At 39.0% G+C, this 14,233-nt stretch overlaps 1 protein-coding gene across 1 annotated transcript in view; it reads right to left on the bottom strand.

The window, feature by feature from the left end:
* ENTPD1 (ectonucleoside triphosphate diphosphohydrolase 1) overlaps positions 1-14,233 on the bottom strand; it is a 90,465-nt gene that overhangs the window by 42,665 nt on the left and 33,567 nt on the right. Inside the window, exon 2 of the mRNA XM_069460510.1 lies at positions 2,877-3,004. Within this exon, the coding sequence (XP_069316611.1) occupies positions 2,877-3,004 (128 nt within the window). The remainder of the gene's footprint in view (positions 1-2,876; positions 3,005-14,233) is intronic.

The following is a 14,233-nucleotide window of genomic DNA, read 5'->3' as shown; positions in this document are numbered from 1 at the left end:
AAATATGTTTATTCCAACAAACTACTCAAAACAGTTTGGTAGCCTTATGATATTTGGCATGAACCTGGTACTAGTTTATAACTATGCAAAAAAAATTATCATTTTTTTGTTCCTTATTCTAGATTTTATAAAATGTTTTATCATACACTTTATTCATTACACTTAGTTTTGAATGATTTCAGAGTTATTATCAAAGAGTATGCTCTAAAGCAGCAATGCCCAATAGAACTTTCTGCAGCAAAGGAAATGCTCTGTGTCTACGTTGTCCAATAGAGTAGACATCAGCCACATGTGGGTATTGAGCACTTGAAATATGGCTAGTGCAACTGAGGGACAAAATTTTTAATTTTATTTAATTATAATTAACCTCAATTTAAGAGTAGCATTTGGCTAGTGGCTGTTAAATGGATAGCACAGCTTAAAGGCATCACCAGATGACAAGTTCCTAAAATATTCTGCCCCCAGTATGTGCTAGGAATCTTATTAAAATTAGTATATAACTTCAACAAATGGCAGTTTGCACATAAAAAATTATCTTTGTGTAAAATAAATCAATAGTATTATAAAGATTCACTTCAGAAGCCAGTGACTATTCTTGAAATACTCATACTTTTCATTTAAAGAATGCCAAAGACTGGCTGGGCGCAGGGGCTCACACCTGTAATCCTAGCACTCTGGGAGGTTGAGGCAGGAGGATCGCTTGAGGTCAGGAGTTTGAGACCAGCCTGAGCAAGAGTGAGACCCCGTCTCTGCTAAAAATAGAAAAAAAAAAAAAGCTGAGCATGGTGGTGCATGGCTACTCAGGAGGCCGAAGCAAGAAGATCTCTTGAGCCCAGGAGTTTGAGGTTGCAGTGAGCTATGATGATGCCATTGTGCTCTAGCTGTGGCAACAGAGCAAGACTCTGTCTCAAAAAAATAAAAATAAAAAAGGAATGCCAAAGACCTTGCTCCATTGTGCCAGGCCAATATAACAACACAGAAGCACAACAGACTTGAAGAAGACCACTGTGAATGAGGGAAGGTCATCTATGACCACAAGAATTCACTGGGAACACAGAGCTCAAGTGTGTCATGGATTTTGCCTCCTAGGCAGTCGCCCTCTCCAATGATGCAATACTGAACATGTAAAAAGGTCAAAGCAAGAAGGAAATCATGTATTTTTGGAGCCAGTAAACAAATAGCAGAATCAAGATATCAACTGTGAGTGAAGTTTTGCCAAAAGAATAAACGTTACTCAACATTAAAAGGCAAGAGACCATTGACAATAAGATAGCATCAGCATCTGCTCTGACAAAGGGGCTGTTGTACACAGCCCCACTGAGTTGAACTTGACAAAAGGATACTACCCACGCCTCCACTACACAGTAAATGATTTGGGTGGATGGCAAAAGCTTCAGAGGCCTGGCATTTGCATGCATCTTTCCAGGCTCACAGCTCACCATCTTCAAATACAAGAGAATATACTTCTACACATATATTCCAGGGCCTCTGTGGCCAAGTTAACCTCTGGATCTGTCACTGCCCACGTGTACATATGTGCTCATTAGCATATTGGTATCATCTGGGCCCTTGTAGATTCGTTTACTGTAATTTCAGTGAAAGTTTAAAATAGTATATATATTTTTTTATTTTTTGTTTGTTTTTCAGCTCATTAAGAGGGTACAAAAGATCAGGCTATATACATTGCCCATGCCTCCCCATCCCCCCGAGTCTGAGCTTCAGTTGTGTCCATTCCCTAGACAGTGCACATCACACTCATCATGTAGGTGTGCACTCCTCCCCTCCCCCCATCCCCTCCCCCCTAGTCAGAACTTCAATCGTGTCCATTCCCCAGGCAGTGCGCATCGCACTCATCAGGTAGGTATACACCCATCCCTTCCGCCCAGCCCCGACCTCTGTCCGATACCCAATTGGTGTTAATCCCAAATGTGCACTCAGGGAAACCAGTTTGCTGGTGAGTACATGTGGTGCTAAAAATGGTATATATTTTTTTTAACACCCACCCCCACAAGGCCTTTTGGCACAGCCCCCTCCACAACCTGAGCACCCAAAAAATGGTATATTTATAATATAAATTTATATTTACTATATGCTTTTTAATTAACAGTTTAGATAAAATAATAACCATATTACAAGATATTTGTGAGCTATTCATGTCTGAAATTTTACTTTGAAGAATTGGAAAGAAAGCAGAAATATATCATAGAAAGGTAATGATCTTGATGATATTTAATGATATTGATTAGTTTTTCAAATGTAAAAACTTCACAAGAAATCTGCCCTTCCATGAACTCATTTTAAATGACTATACTTGACACATGTATATGTTCTCTGGTTCTTTTTTATAGATTTTGTTGCTTTTTTAATATTTTAGGAGATAAGAAACATGTCTGCTCTACAATCTTTGACTTCTAAAGTGCTTTGTATAGAACTGTATAATAAATTTTATTATTTTGATGATAGTGATAATATTGGAGTAAAAAGAACAAAGAGTGCAATGTTTCACCCATGGTGAAACAATGAATAAGAAGTACATATAGCAGTAGAACATAGAATACTGACATAGTATAACACAGATCTAGATGAGGTAAATAAAGCATTCATCTCTGTTAGAGTATCAACATATACTCTAATTTAATGAGTTTGCTGAATAATTATAAATTCAATTATCTTCCTACCACTAATTGATTCAAGGCATTCCCTCTTGCAGAATGAGTATCCTTTTCCATTTTACTTCCCTAATCCAGTGGATATTGACTTGTTCCTGGGCTGCTAGAACCTCGACTCCACCTGTATGTTCTAGTTTACCTCCACCCTCCTTCTCCTGCCCCACTCAGACCCTTTCTTACACACACACACACAAGTATTTGACTTACCTTAACATTTTCTGGCAATGGTTTATTCTGGGTCAGCCCCACAGCAAGCAAAGCTATCACAGACATGATAAAAGAGAAGCCAAGGATGGCCAATATATTTCGGGAACAAAATCTCTTCCCCTCAGAACCTAAAACCAAAAGCAGAAGAGAAAATATCAACAAGACATCAACAAACACTAATTTTCCTCACCTTTCTGTCTGGTCTTGTAAAGGGTATCTGAAAACATCAGAGAGATAAATACCAACCTTTATTAATGATGCACTTGCAAAGTAATTGGGAAATAATTCAAGAACAAAAGGATTTGTCTGTATTGTGACAAGGCCAAGGCTGAGTTAGTGGCTATGGCAAGGAAAATGGACAAAACTAGGTCAGTGATCAGATATGGAATGAGGAGATGGAAGAGTCCCAAATTGGCAGTTTATTTAATAGGTCATATAGATCTTCCAAGGGACAAGTAACAAATAACAAAAAACAAAGATAACCATCCTCATTTTTAAAATCTACCACAAAATGTTTAAGATGTTAAAAAGTATTAAGAATATATCATCAGGCCGGGCGCGGTGGCTCACGCCTGTAATCCTAGCACTCTGGGAGGCCGAGGCGGGTGGATTGCTCAAGGTCAGGAGTTCGAGACCAGCCTGAGCAAGAGCGAGACCCCATCTCTACCAAAAATAGAAAGAAATTATATGGACAACTAAAAAAAAATATATATATATATAGAAAAATTAGCCGGGCATGGTGGCGCATGCCTGTAGTCCCAGCTACTCGGGAGGCTGAGGCAGGAGGATCGCTTGAGCCCAGGAGTTTGAGGTTGCTGTGAGCTAGGCTGACGCCACGGCACTCACTCTAGCCTGGGCAACAAAGTGAGACTCTGTCTCAAAAAAAAAAAAAAAAAAAAAGAATATATCATCAAACATCAAATCCTACCACACCATTAAATTTCCTGGCTTGACATACCCCTTGCATTTCAATCACCCTTATATAGTAAGCAACTAGTAGTAGCCTAGAGGCTGAAGAGTTTTGAACATTTCAGATCATTATTCACATTATCTTATCTATCCTGTCCTTAGTCTTACTCTGTCATGGGACATAAAAAAGCTCCAATAACAGAATTATATAAAAGGCAAAAGTTGCTTTGATCATATGTAAACAGAATATAGAGAGGAGGTAAGCAGGAAACAAAATTATTGCACCATCCCCTCCACTCTGACAACTCAATGTCTTCTTCCTCTCTCAACTCTCCAAACTATTCCCAAACTTTTTACTTAGGCTTTGTGGAGGAAGGATATGAGAAAGTAACAAACAAGCATATGGAAATGAGATGGGTTTTTCAGAGTAATTCCCACTTCTCTAATGATGAGGGCTGGCCTGGGGCGGGGGGCGGATATCAAAGCAGCTGAAAGAGGAGTCCAAGGCCCTCCCTTCTCTTTCCCTCTTGGTCAGTAGCAGCTTACTGGGCACTGAAATGGGAGCTCCTCCTCAAGCTCTTGAGCAGAAGCTTAGACAATCTAAAGGACTGTAACTGTATATAGGTCTCTAGTCTGCCTAAACCCCTAGAATCTTGAACCAGTTTTTACCCATCAGACCAAACAGTACAAAACTTACAAGAAAGAGTTTTAGCAATACCATTATCTATTGCACTTCCACCCTCCTTCCTTCCCAAAAGAACCTCCATTTTGTTCAGATGCCTGAATCTCCCCCAAGCTTAGGGGAGAAAAGAAAAGAAGTACATAAATAAGTGATTTCAGGTCATGAATGATAGGTGCCAAGAAGAAATTAAAACCAAAGAAGATGGTAGGGTGACTTACAGCTGAGTTGGGGATGAAGGGAAGGGTACTAGATTGAGGGTCGAGAAATCATCTCTGGGAAGGTAACAACATTTGATTGGAAACCCAGATGAGAAGAAAACACCAGCTAGGAGAAGGAGAACAGTAAGTTCCAGGAAGAAGAAACAGAAACTGCAAAAGCCCTGAGGTGGGAACCAGTTTGATGTGACTATAACTGTTCCTTGCTTTTCCTAATGAGAATATTTACTAACTCCTTATTTTCACTGAAGAGTTGGATGTATACTTTTCCACATTTGCCCAACTTTTGCAATGACATTCACACTACTAGAATATATTAAAGCCTCTCATATTATTTCTTATTAAAGATATGATAAGAAAAAGAACTTACACCAGAGAGAAAGTTTAGGAATTTTCCATATAGTATTTTCAAAAGGTTTATTACCAAAAAAAAAAAGGCTGTTTGTTTTTCATGTAATTAACTAGATTACCCAGACAGCAGTAATTAAAATGCTTTGTCCATGGACTACATGACAGGTAGTTTTCAACAGCCCTAATCATATGCAGGGAGGGGGACTCGTCTCAGGAAGTGGTGCTAGAGGTGGGGTGTCCAGGTTGACATCTTCAGGATGTGCTCACAAAAAGAGAACTGCTTCAGTAACTGCCCCCTCTACTTGGGCTCCAAGAGTTCTTTCAGATCTCATGATTGCTACAGTCATGTTCTATTATGGAAAATGCACACTGACAGTTTTCCCCCTGAAAAGCCCTTCGTTTGCCTCATGGATAACAGAAGTGTGGTTTCTATAATAGAATATGAAATGTTATTTCAAAAAACAATTTTAAGAAACAAGTTTACCAAAAATATACAATGGCAAAGTGTTTTTCTTTCTTCCGTTTGAATTGGCTCACTATACGGAAGAATTTAAGACTGCCACTTCCTTCCCATTTTTTTCTTTTCATGTGATAAGTGAGAGGGCTTTTCTGTTTAAAGTGAGAGAGCCAGGTAGTAATTTCAACTCTTCACTTGACAGAGAGACAAAACTGAAGGAAACTCAAGCTTTGAGTAAACACAGACTGATTTCAAGCCAATTAGCTATGTTAGAAGCAAAAAAAAAAAAAATCTGGCTCTTCGATTCTCATAGAAACAGCCATTATGACGTCCGATTAGAATCCTATCAAAGTGAAAATCAAAATTGTTTAATTTTGTCCTTAGAATCCTGCTCTACAGAGAAATCCCAGCATCTCTACTTCATGATACCAAAACTATATTATCTTAAAACTTTACTGCAATAATAAACACATTTGGGGTATTGACAGACATGGTGAATTTCAGGCAAAAATAACAAAGTTTTGCTTTGCAGATCCAGTGCAACTGACTAGATTCAAATTGTTTCTAATTTCTGATGGGTCACATCCGGACTAAGCTTGGCTTGCCTTATACTGAACAAAACAGCAAATGTGGACAAGCACTGGCGAGTAAACATTGGAGGAGCTCCGTGGTCCTTCCTATGTTTACACAGCCCAGTGACGGAATAATCACTGAAGCTAACTCAGGAGATTTGTCCTAATTAGACTTTGCCATTGCCCTACTGTCAAAGTCTCCACACCATCTCTGCCACCTTCCTTGCTCTCCATCATGGAGTTCTTGGGGACACATATTTAAGTTGTTCTCACACTCAGGAGTCTTAAGATCCTATCTTAACTGCTTCATCCCAGGCCCTTTAGACTCACCCTCTTTTACAGTGATATCCAACCCTCTGTTCCAGTCATTCCTACTCATATCTGATCTTCAACAGTCCTTTCTGTTGACTCCTACCCTTCCTAATTCTTTTCCCTAGCTAAACCTATCCTTCATGTAGTTGCAGCAATCTTCCCTAATTGACATTCCTAAGGCTCTTCCTGATTAAGAACCTACAGTAGCTTCCTGCTGCCTGTCAGATGAAAGCTATATTGGTCTACCTAGACCTCCCAGCCCTTCCCACCTCACTACTCTAATAAGCAGATCTGTTTGTGTCCAAGATCAGAATGTCTGACATTATCACCACTAAAATGTAGGCTCCCTGAGTGCTGGGACTTTTTTTTGTCTTGTCCATTGCTATATCCCATGTTGAATGAATGAATGAATTTTGGATTCCCTGAGTTTTTTTCTATGTGAGATTTCCTCTACTTGGAATTCCAATCCTCTCATTCTCCATCAAGTCTTTTTCTTTGTCTTCTTCAAAATCAAGCTCAATAGGAGGCTATGTTCCACTCCCTATTCATCAAAGCTCAATTATTCCAGTAGTCCTTTCTACCTTTGCTACCTCTAGACATTTAATAGTTTGAATCATTTCAGTTTGGGAGTTCTATAGTTGTTGGAGAGGGAGCTGTGCTTTATGATCACTCAGACTAAGGCAAAGCCCTCACTAGGACCTTCAAGGCCTTTTGAGCAAGGCACCCTGTAACTCCTCTGACCATCTCTTACTACTCTCCCCTCATCACCCTTCCTGCCACACTGGCCTCCTGGCCAGGCACTGTCCCACTGCAGGGCCTTTCCATGTGCAGTTCCAGATGCCTTAAGTGCTCTTGCCTCAGAGGTATGCATCCTTTCTCCCTGCTCCCTAGATTGTTATAAAGATCACCTTCTCAGAGAGGCCCTTCCTAATCACCCCATCCTTCCTCTTCATTGTTGAAGTCCCTGGAGAGTGAGCCTGTGGCCTTTTAGGGCAGCACACTCCTGCCTCTTGTGGTGATGAGGTGCTGAGGCTCCTCCAGTGACATCAGACCACACAGCCAAGTGGGGACAGAGCCTGGCTCCATCAGAGCAGAGCTTGGGCCAAAACAGGGATAAGCAGATGCATCCAGGAAGAGTAAACACAGTCACATGAGGTGATCTTCTCAATACCTTCTGGACTTCTTGGTGGCTCACCACTGGAGAGTCTCTGATGAAAGAGCATCATCAGGAAAGGTCACCGAGCCAACAGTTACCAGGATCCATCAGCAGAAAGCCAAACTCCACAGACATCTGGGGGATGGTTCAAAGGAGAGCAGAGTCCAGACAATCTTACCTTTGCTTAGTCTCTTTAAGCCTCCATTTCTTCATGTTCAAAATGTGATTCATAATAGTACCTACTTCACAGGGTTGCTATGTAAGTTTCAATGAGCTAACGATACCTAATGGGCTATACTTGCAGAGCTCTTACTGTATTCCAGATTCTACTCTTAGTACTTTAAATATAGTCACTAATTTAACCCTCATTACAATCCTGTGAGGTAGATGTAATATTATCATCTGTATAAAATCTGTATCAATTTCCTAGGGCTGTCACAAGAAATAACCATAAACTTGATGGCTTAAAACAACAGAAACTTATTCTTTCATAGTTCTGGAGGCCAGAAGTCTAAAAATAAAGGTGTTGGTGAGGCCATGCTCCCTTCAAAGGCCCTAGAAGAGATTCCTTTCTTGCCTTTTCTAGCTTCTGATGGCTCTTAGCATTCCTTGAGTTGTGGCTGCATCACTCCAATTTCTGCCTCTGTCGTCACATGACCTTTTCCCCTGTGTCTGTGTGTGTCAAATTTCCTTCTTTCTCTTACAAGGAACCAGTAATTGGATTTTGCGGCTACCCTAAATCCAGGATGGTTTCATCTCAAGATCCTTAACTAAATTACATCTGCAAAGACCCTACTGTATTTCCAAATAAAGTCACATTCACAGGTAAACTGAGACACAGATAGGTTAAGTAACTTGCCCAAAGTTACACATACAAATATTGGGCTAGGAATTAAACACAGGAATTCTGGCCCTAGAGTCCAGGCTTTTTTTATTAATTTTTTTTTAATTGTCAGCTTTATTAAATCTTGTTTTATTTACACTTTTTTTTTTTCAGAATATTACAGGAGTACAAACCCTTTGGTTACATAAATTGCCTTTGCACTACCTGAGTCAGAGCTACAGGCATGCCCATCCCCCAGACAGCATGCACCCCGCACCCATTAGGTGTGAATTTGCCCATCCCCTCCCTCCCTCCCAACCCACTCAACACCCAGTGAATGTTCCTTCCCTATGTGCATGTTGATCAATTAGTACCAATTTAATGGCGAGTACATGGGGTGCTTGTTTTTCCATTCTTGTGATACTTCACTTAGAAGAATGGGCTCCAGCTCTAACCAGGATAATACAAGAGGTGCTAGATCACCATTTTTTTTTTTTTTTTTTTTATGTCTGAGTAGTTAGAGCTGAGGCTTTTAGCCAGCATCCTACCCTACACCACACAACTGAGGCTTATACAGTGCCTGGAGCATGGTACTAATACTGTATGTGGAAGCCAGAAATAAAAAGTGACTGACAATGAGGATTTGGCTGGAGTTGTGTGGACTATTCTCACCGGAGTCTTTGATTCCCGATCCCCTAAGCTTAAAGTTAACTGGCTGAAGTCTGAGATTTTGATTCTCAGGAAGGTTAAGGGACTTGTCCAAAGTCATACACCTGGCCGGGTGCGGTGGCTCACACCTGCAATCCTAGCACTCTGGGAGGCCTAGGTGGTGGATCTTTTGAACTCAGGAGTTCGAGACCAGCCTGAGCAAGAGCGAGACCCCGTCTCTACTAAAAATAGAGAGGAATTAGCTGGACAACTAAAAATATATATACAAAAAATTAGCTGGGTATGGTGGCACATGCCTGTAGTCCCAGCTACTTGGGAGGCTGAGGCAGGAGGATCCCTTGAGCTCAGGAGTTTGAGGTTGCTGTGAGCTAGGCTGATGCCACGGCACTCTAGCCCAGGCAACAGAGCCAGACTCTGTCTCAAAAAAAAACCAAAAACCAAAAACCAAAAAACAAAGTCATACACCTTCCAAACAGCAGGGGAGGGATTTGATCCAAGTCTCTCAACTCCACTCCCATGCCTTCAACCACTGCCCTACATTAGAGATGTATAGAAATTACTCAGCTCCATTCTTTCTTAGTTGATCCAATGCAAAAGAATTTGTCCAAAATTCTATTCAAATGGAAAGGTCTTATTCTATTTCATAACTCTTCATATCTCTCCAATCAATCCAGGGTCAAAGTTGGAGGATAAAGCAGTTTAATTTAGTGTTTTTTTTTTTTTTTCCTGCCTGTGTTTGTACTGTCTGAAGTCAGTACAAATGTCAGTAAAAACACAAATGTTAAAGATGAACTACAGGGCTTCAGTGATGACCGGTTAGTTAAAAGGCAAAGGAAGAAGGAAGGAAAATAAGACAATAAGATGGACATTGGGTTGGGAGACATAGGCAAGAAGATAGAGCCAGGGAATAAGATGGAAGGGAAAGGGTGTGGGTGAGAACAGAAAGAGAGGTAGAGAGACAAGGTAATTGAGTAAATAACCCATGTCCTGTTCCACTGATCTCTTAAACCACAGATCTCAGAAGAAGTTATTGGCTTTTTTAAAATTATCTTTTATTTCCAAAAAAAAAAAAAAAAAAGTAAGACTGAAACCTCAGCCAAGGGAATGACCAACTTTGGCAGTCTTTTAGGTATAAGTGTTAGTGTGTTTGAGAGTGCTTGTGTTGGGCTGTTTTTATTGACATTATAAATCATGATACAGCTGTAAATTAACAAAATAATTTAGTAGTTAGAGGACAGAATTTTTACACCATGTACCACACTTATACAGAATAAAATAAAACAGTTTTCAAAAAATAAAAATAAAAGGAATTGATACAAGGAAAATCAGAATACTAGAAAACAACCCAAAATGGATGGGAAAAACAGAGTCCAAAGTGAGTTCCTGTAAAGAAGAATAAAATGAATAAACCTTTGGTGAGACTGTACCACTGCCCAAGAGAAGGCACCAAAAATATCAGGATTCAAATGTTAAAGAGAGAGCAATCAAGAGCTGGATATATTTTCAAAACGATGACATTGTGATTACCTATGCCAATAAATTTGGAAGGTTAGGGAACACGGGAAAATTTCTAGAAGACTTAACCTGCCACAAAAGATATTAGAATTGTGGAAAGTCATAAATGTTTAATGCACCCCATGATGAAAGTGAATAGTGCCCAAAATCATTCCACAGGGAAAATTCAAAGAATGCTGCAAGGATGAAGTTTGCCAAATACACTACATATGAAATATATGTACAAACCACATTGTATTGAAAAGTAAAAATAGCATTTTATTAACCACATGATCAGGTTAGCACAACCTTGAGGACAAAAATGTAATATAGATTTTATGAAAAGTCTGATGATAAGACTATTTATGTCATGAATCTTGTGAAAAATTGTTGATACAAAATAATTTTAAATATGAATTCTACATTATGTAAAAAGATTCAACCAACAGATCAAGAGAATTTTTAAATATGCAAGGTGAATTTAATGTAAACTTTATCTGTATGATTAATCACAATAGGAGATTAAAGGAGAAAATCAATAATCACTTCAACAAGTATATAAAACTATGTGATAAAATTCAACATATATGAATGGTTAAAATTTTAATTATGCAGCAATAAAAAGGCTTTACATGGCTAAAAGAAAAATATCTACAATGTCAATAGTATCATATTAATGGTTACAAATTGAAAGAAAGTAAAATTTAGAATAATTGGGGAAAAAAACTTTTTGAAATATTAATTAATTATTCTCAGTTCACAGCTTTTTAGCTAGAAAAGGAGTACATTTATCTTAACAAAGTAGCCTGATACTGAGTGGACCCCTCTGAGGCTCAGGTTTGGGTCCAAACAGTGGAGATGGGGTTTGGGGTACACAACAAGCTCTTTCTACAAATCAGATTCTGTTAACCCCAGGCTCCCCATGCACAGTACTTTTTGTGCAGTGTGCTCTTCTCAGGCTAGTAGCACATAACTGACTTTGCACTTGGTTGCGCCTGACTCTAAAAATGTTAATGATTGCAAAAATCAAATGCCAACAGAGGCTCTGTGTGTGGGAATGAGGAAGCAAAGGAGTCCCCTTCCCTTGCTTTTCTCCTTACTTCCTCCCACAACACTATCCACACACTCTTCACCCACAGCCCTTCTGGCCTCCCCTGAATTCTTTTGCCCATAGATTGCATTGAGCATAATAGGCCTTTGTGGTCAGAGTGGAATCCCATGTTTAAGGGTAGGGTTGGCAGGGAGGAGGGGTATTTCCGGCAAAGTGATGTCACTGAGACTGCAGACAGGAATTCCCTGTGTCCTAGCCAAAAGGCATTAACAATCTGGTGTATTGATGGTCTCTGCAATAAGCACATTGCTTCCACTAAGTGAATCCCCTTCCACATCTGAAATTGAAGAATTGTGCTCTGGGGACTCTACCCTTTCTCAGAGCAGCTGCATTTGTCAACACGCCTTGGTTATTTGCAGATGGCGAGAAAGACTGAGAAAATCTGTACTGGCCATGCATTATAATGTGGGGTAGTAGAGGAAGTGGGATGAACTGACTCAAGGGTGGAAAGCCTTATAATCCCCTACCTTCTATATCTTGCATTAATTAAATCATTTCTACCTCCTCATTTTTGTGCCATTGAGGTATAAAATTTGGAAGCTACATAAAAATATTACTGTAGAAAAATATGCTACAAACAAAGTAAAAAATGACAAACTGGGAAAAATGTTTATAATAACTATGAAAGTTGGTTTCCCTAATATATGAGTCATTAAAAATCATTAAGAACATGATCAACTCATCTAATAGGAAAATAGGCAAAGAATATGAATAAGCAATTCAATGAAAAAGAAAGATGTATTCCCAACATATTAAATATATTCTAACTACCCTTAAAGAAATGTAAATGACAAAATGATGAGATTCCTTTTATCACTTATCAGGATAGCAAAGTTTTTAAACATCTGATAAGTACATGATAGTCACTATACGCTTATTGGGATGGCCAAAATTTTTAAAATACTGACATTATGAAATGTTGGTAAGGATGTGGAGCAACTGGAATTCTTGAACATGGTTGCTGGGGATGCAAAATGGCACAGACACTTTGGAAAAGTGTTTGGCAGTTTCTTACGGAGTTAAATATATACCTACAATAACACCAGGTAATCCCACTCTTAGATATTTACCTGAAAAAAGTGAAGACCCACATCCACCCAAAAATCTGTACCTAAATATTTCTAACAGCTTTATTCATAATCACCAAGAACTCAAAACAATCCAAATGTCCATCAGCTGTTGAATGTACACAGACTGGGATACTACCATACAATCGAATTCTACTCAGCAACTAAAAAGGAATAAACTATTGATAAATATACCAACATTGATAAATCTCAAAAACATTATTCTAAGTGAAAGAAGCCAGACTCAAAGGCTATATACTGTATGATTTCATTGATATAATATTCTAGACAAGACAAAAATGAGAACAGAAATTAGATCATTGGGCAAAGGCTCTGGGTGAGGACAGAGAACTGACTACAAAGGGCCACAAGGGAACTTTTAGAGATGATGGAAATACTCTACATCTTGATTGTTGTGTGGTTAGATTACTTTATATATCTGTTAAAAGTTCATAGAACTGTATGCCTAAAAATGGTGAATTTTACTATAAGTTTAATAAAGAAATTATGCATATTGACAAGGATGTGAAAAAACAGACATTTCTTGTATGTTAGTGGGAGTAAAAATTTTTGCAACCTCTTTGCTGGGAGACAATTTAGAAATATCTATCAAAGGGTAACACATATATGTCCTTTGACTTCAGAAATCTACATCTAGAAATTTAACCTGCTGATACATTCATGAATGTCTGAAATGATGCATGTATGGGGTGTTCAGTGCAGCATTACTTGTAATAGCAAAAGACTAAAAATGACTAAAGGTCCATCAATTGAGGTCCAGATATATAAGTTCTACAGCAACGATAATACATAATACTATGCAGACATGAAAAAGGCTGAGCTAGATCTATGAATGTTGATGCAAACTGTCTTTGAAACATTTCATTATGTAAAAAGCAAGATAAGGAACAATGTATACAGTATATTCCTATTAGGTAAAGACATAGACATTTCTGGAAGGATGTAGATGAATCTATTAACAGTAGTAGCTTTTCAGGAAGGGTCTGGGGCTTTATAGTGGGAGTATGTGTCAAAGTTCCCCAAGACCAGACCACCCCAAGTTTGGTAATTCACTAGGAGGACTCACAGGACTCAGCATATTTGTCATTGCTCATGGCTAAGATTTATTACAGTGAAAGGATATGAAGCAAAATCACTTCATAGAAAAAAGATGAGAGATGCATCAGACCTGAGGGAACCTAGGCACAAGCTTCCAAGGGTGTTCTCCTGGTGAAATCACACAGGATGTGCTTAATTTCTCCAGCAATGAATTGTAACAGCAAGTGTGAAATGTCTAACAGGGAAGCTCACAGGAGTCCCAATGCCCAGGGCTTTCACTGGAAGCCAGTCACATAGGCACCTTCCACCCAGCACACACCAATGTGCCAGACTCCCAGAAGGCAAACAGGTGCCCAGCAGCAACCATACTGCCTGCAAAAAATAATCCAGGCACAGCAAGCAATTTAAAATCCTTAATAGAAATTTCTGAAAACCCAAAGGCTTTGAGTTGAAGGGGAAAAATTTACAAAGGGTTTCCAG

The sequence above is a fragment of the Eulemur rufifrons genome, chromosome 28, assembly GCF_041146395.1.
Source record: "Eulemur rufifrons isolate Redbay chromosome 28, OSU_ERuf_1, whole genome shotgun sequence".
Classification (NCBI taxonomy): Eukaryota; Metazoa; Chordata; class Mammalia; order Primates; family Lemuridae; genus Eulemur; species Eulemur rufifrons.
Note: the sequence above shows the minus strand (reverse complement) of the source record. Positions and strands in the feature narration are given on the sequence as shown.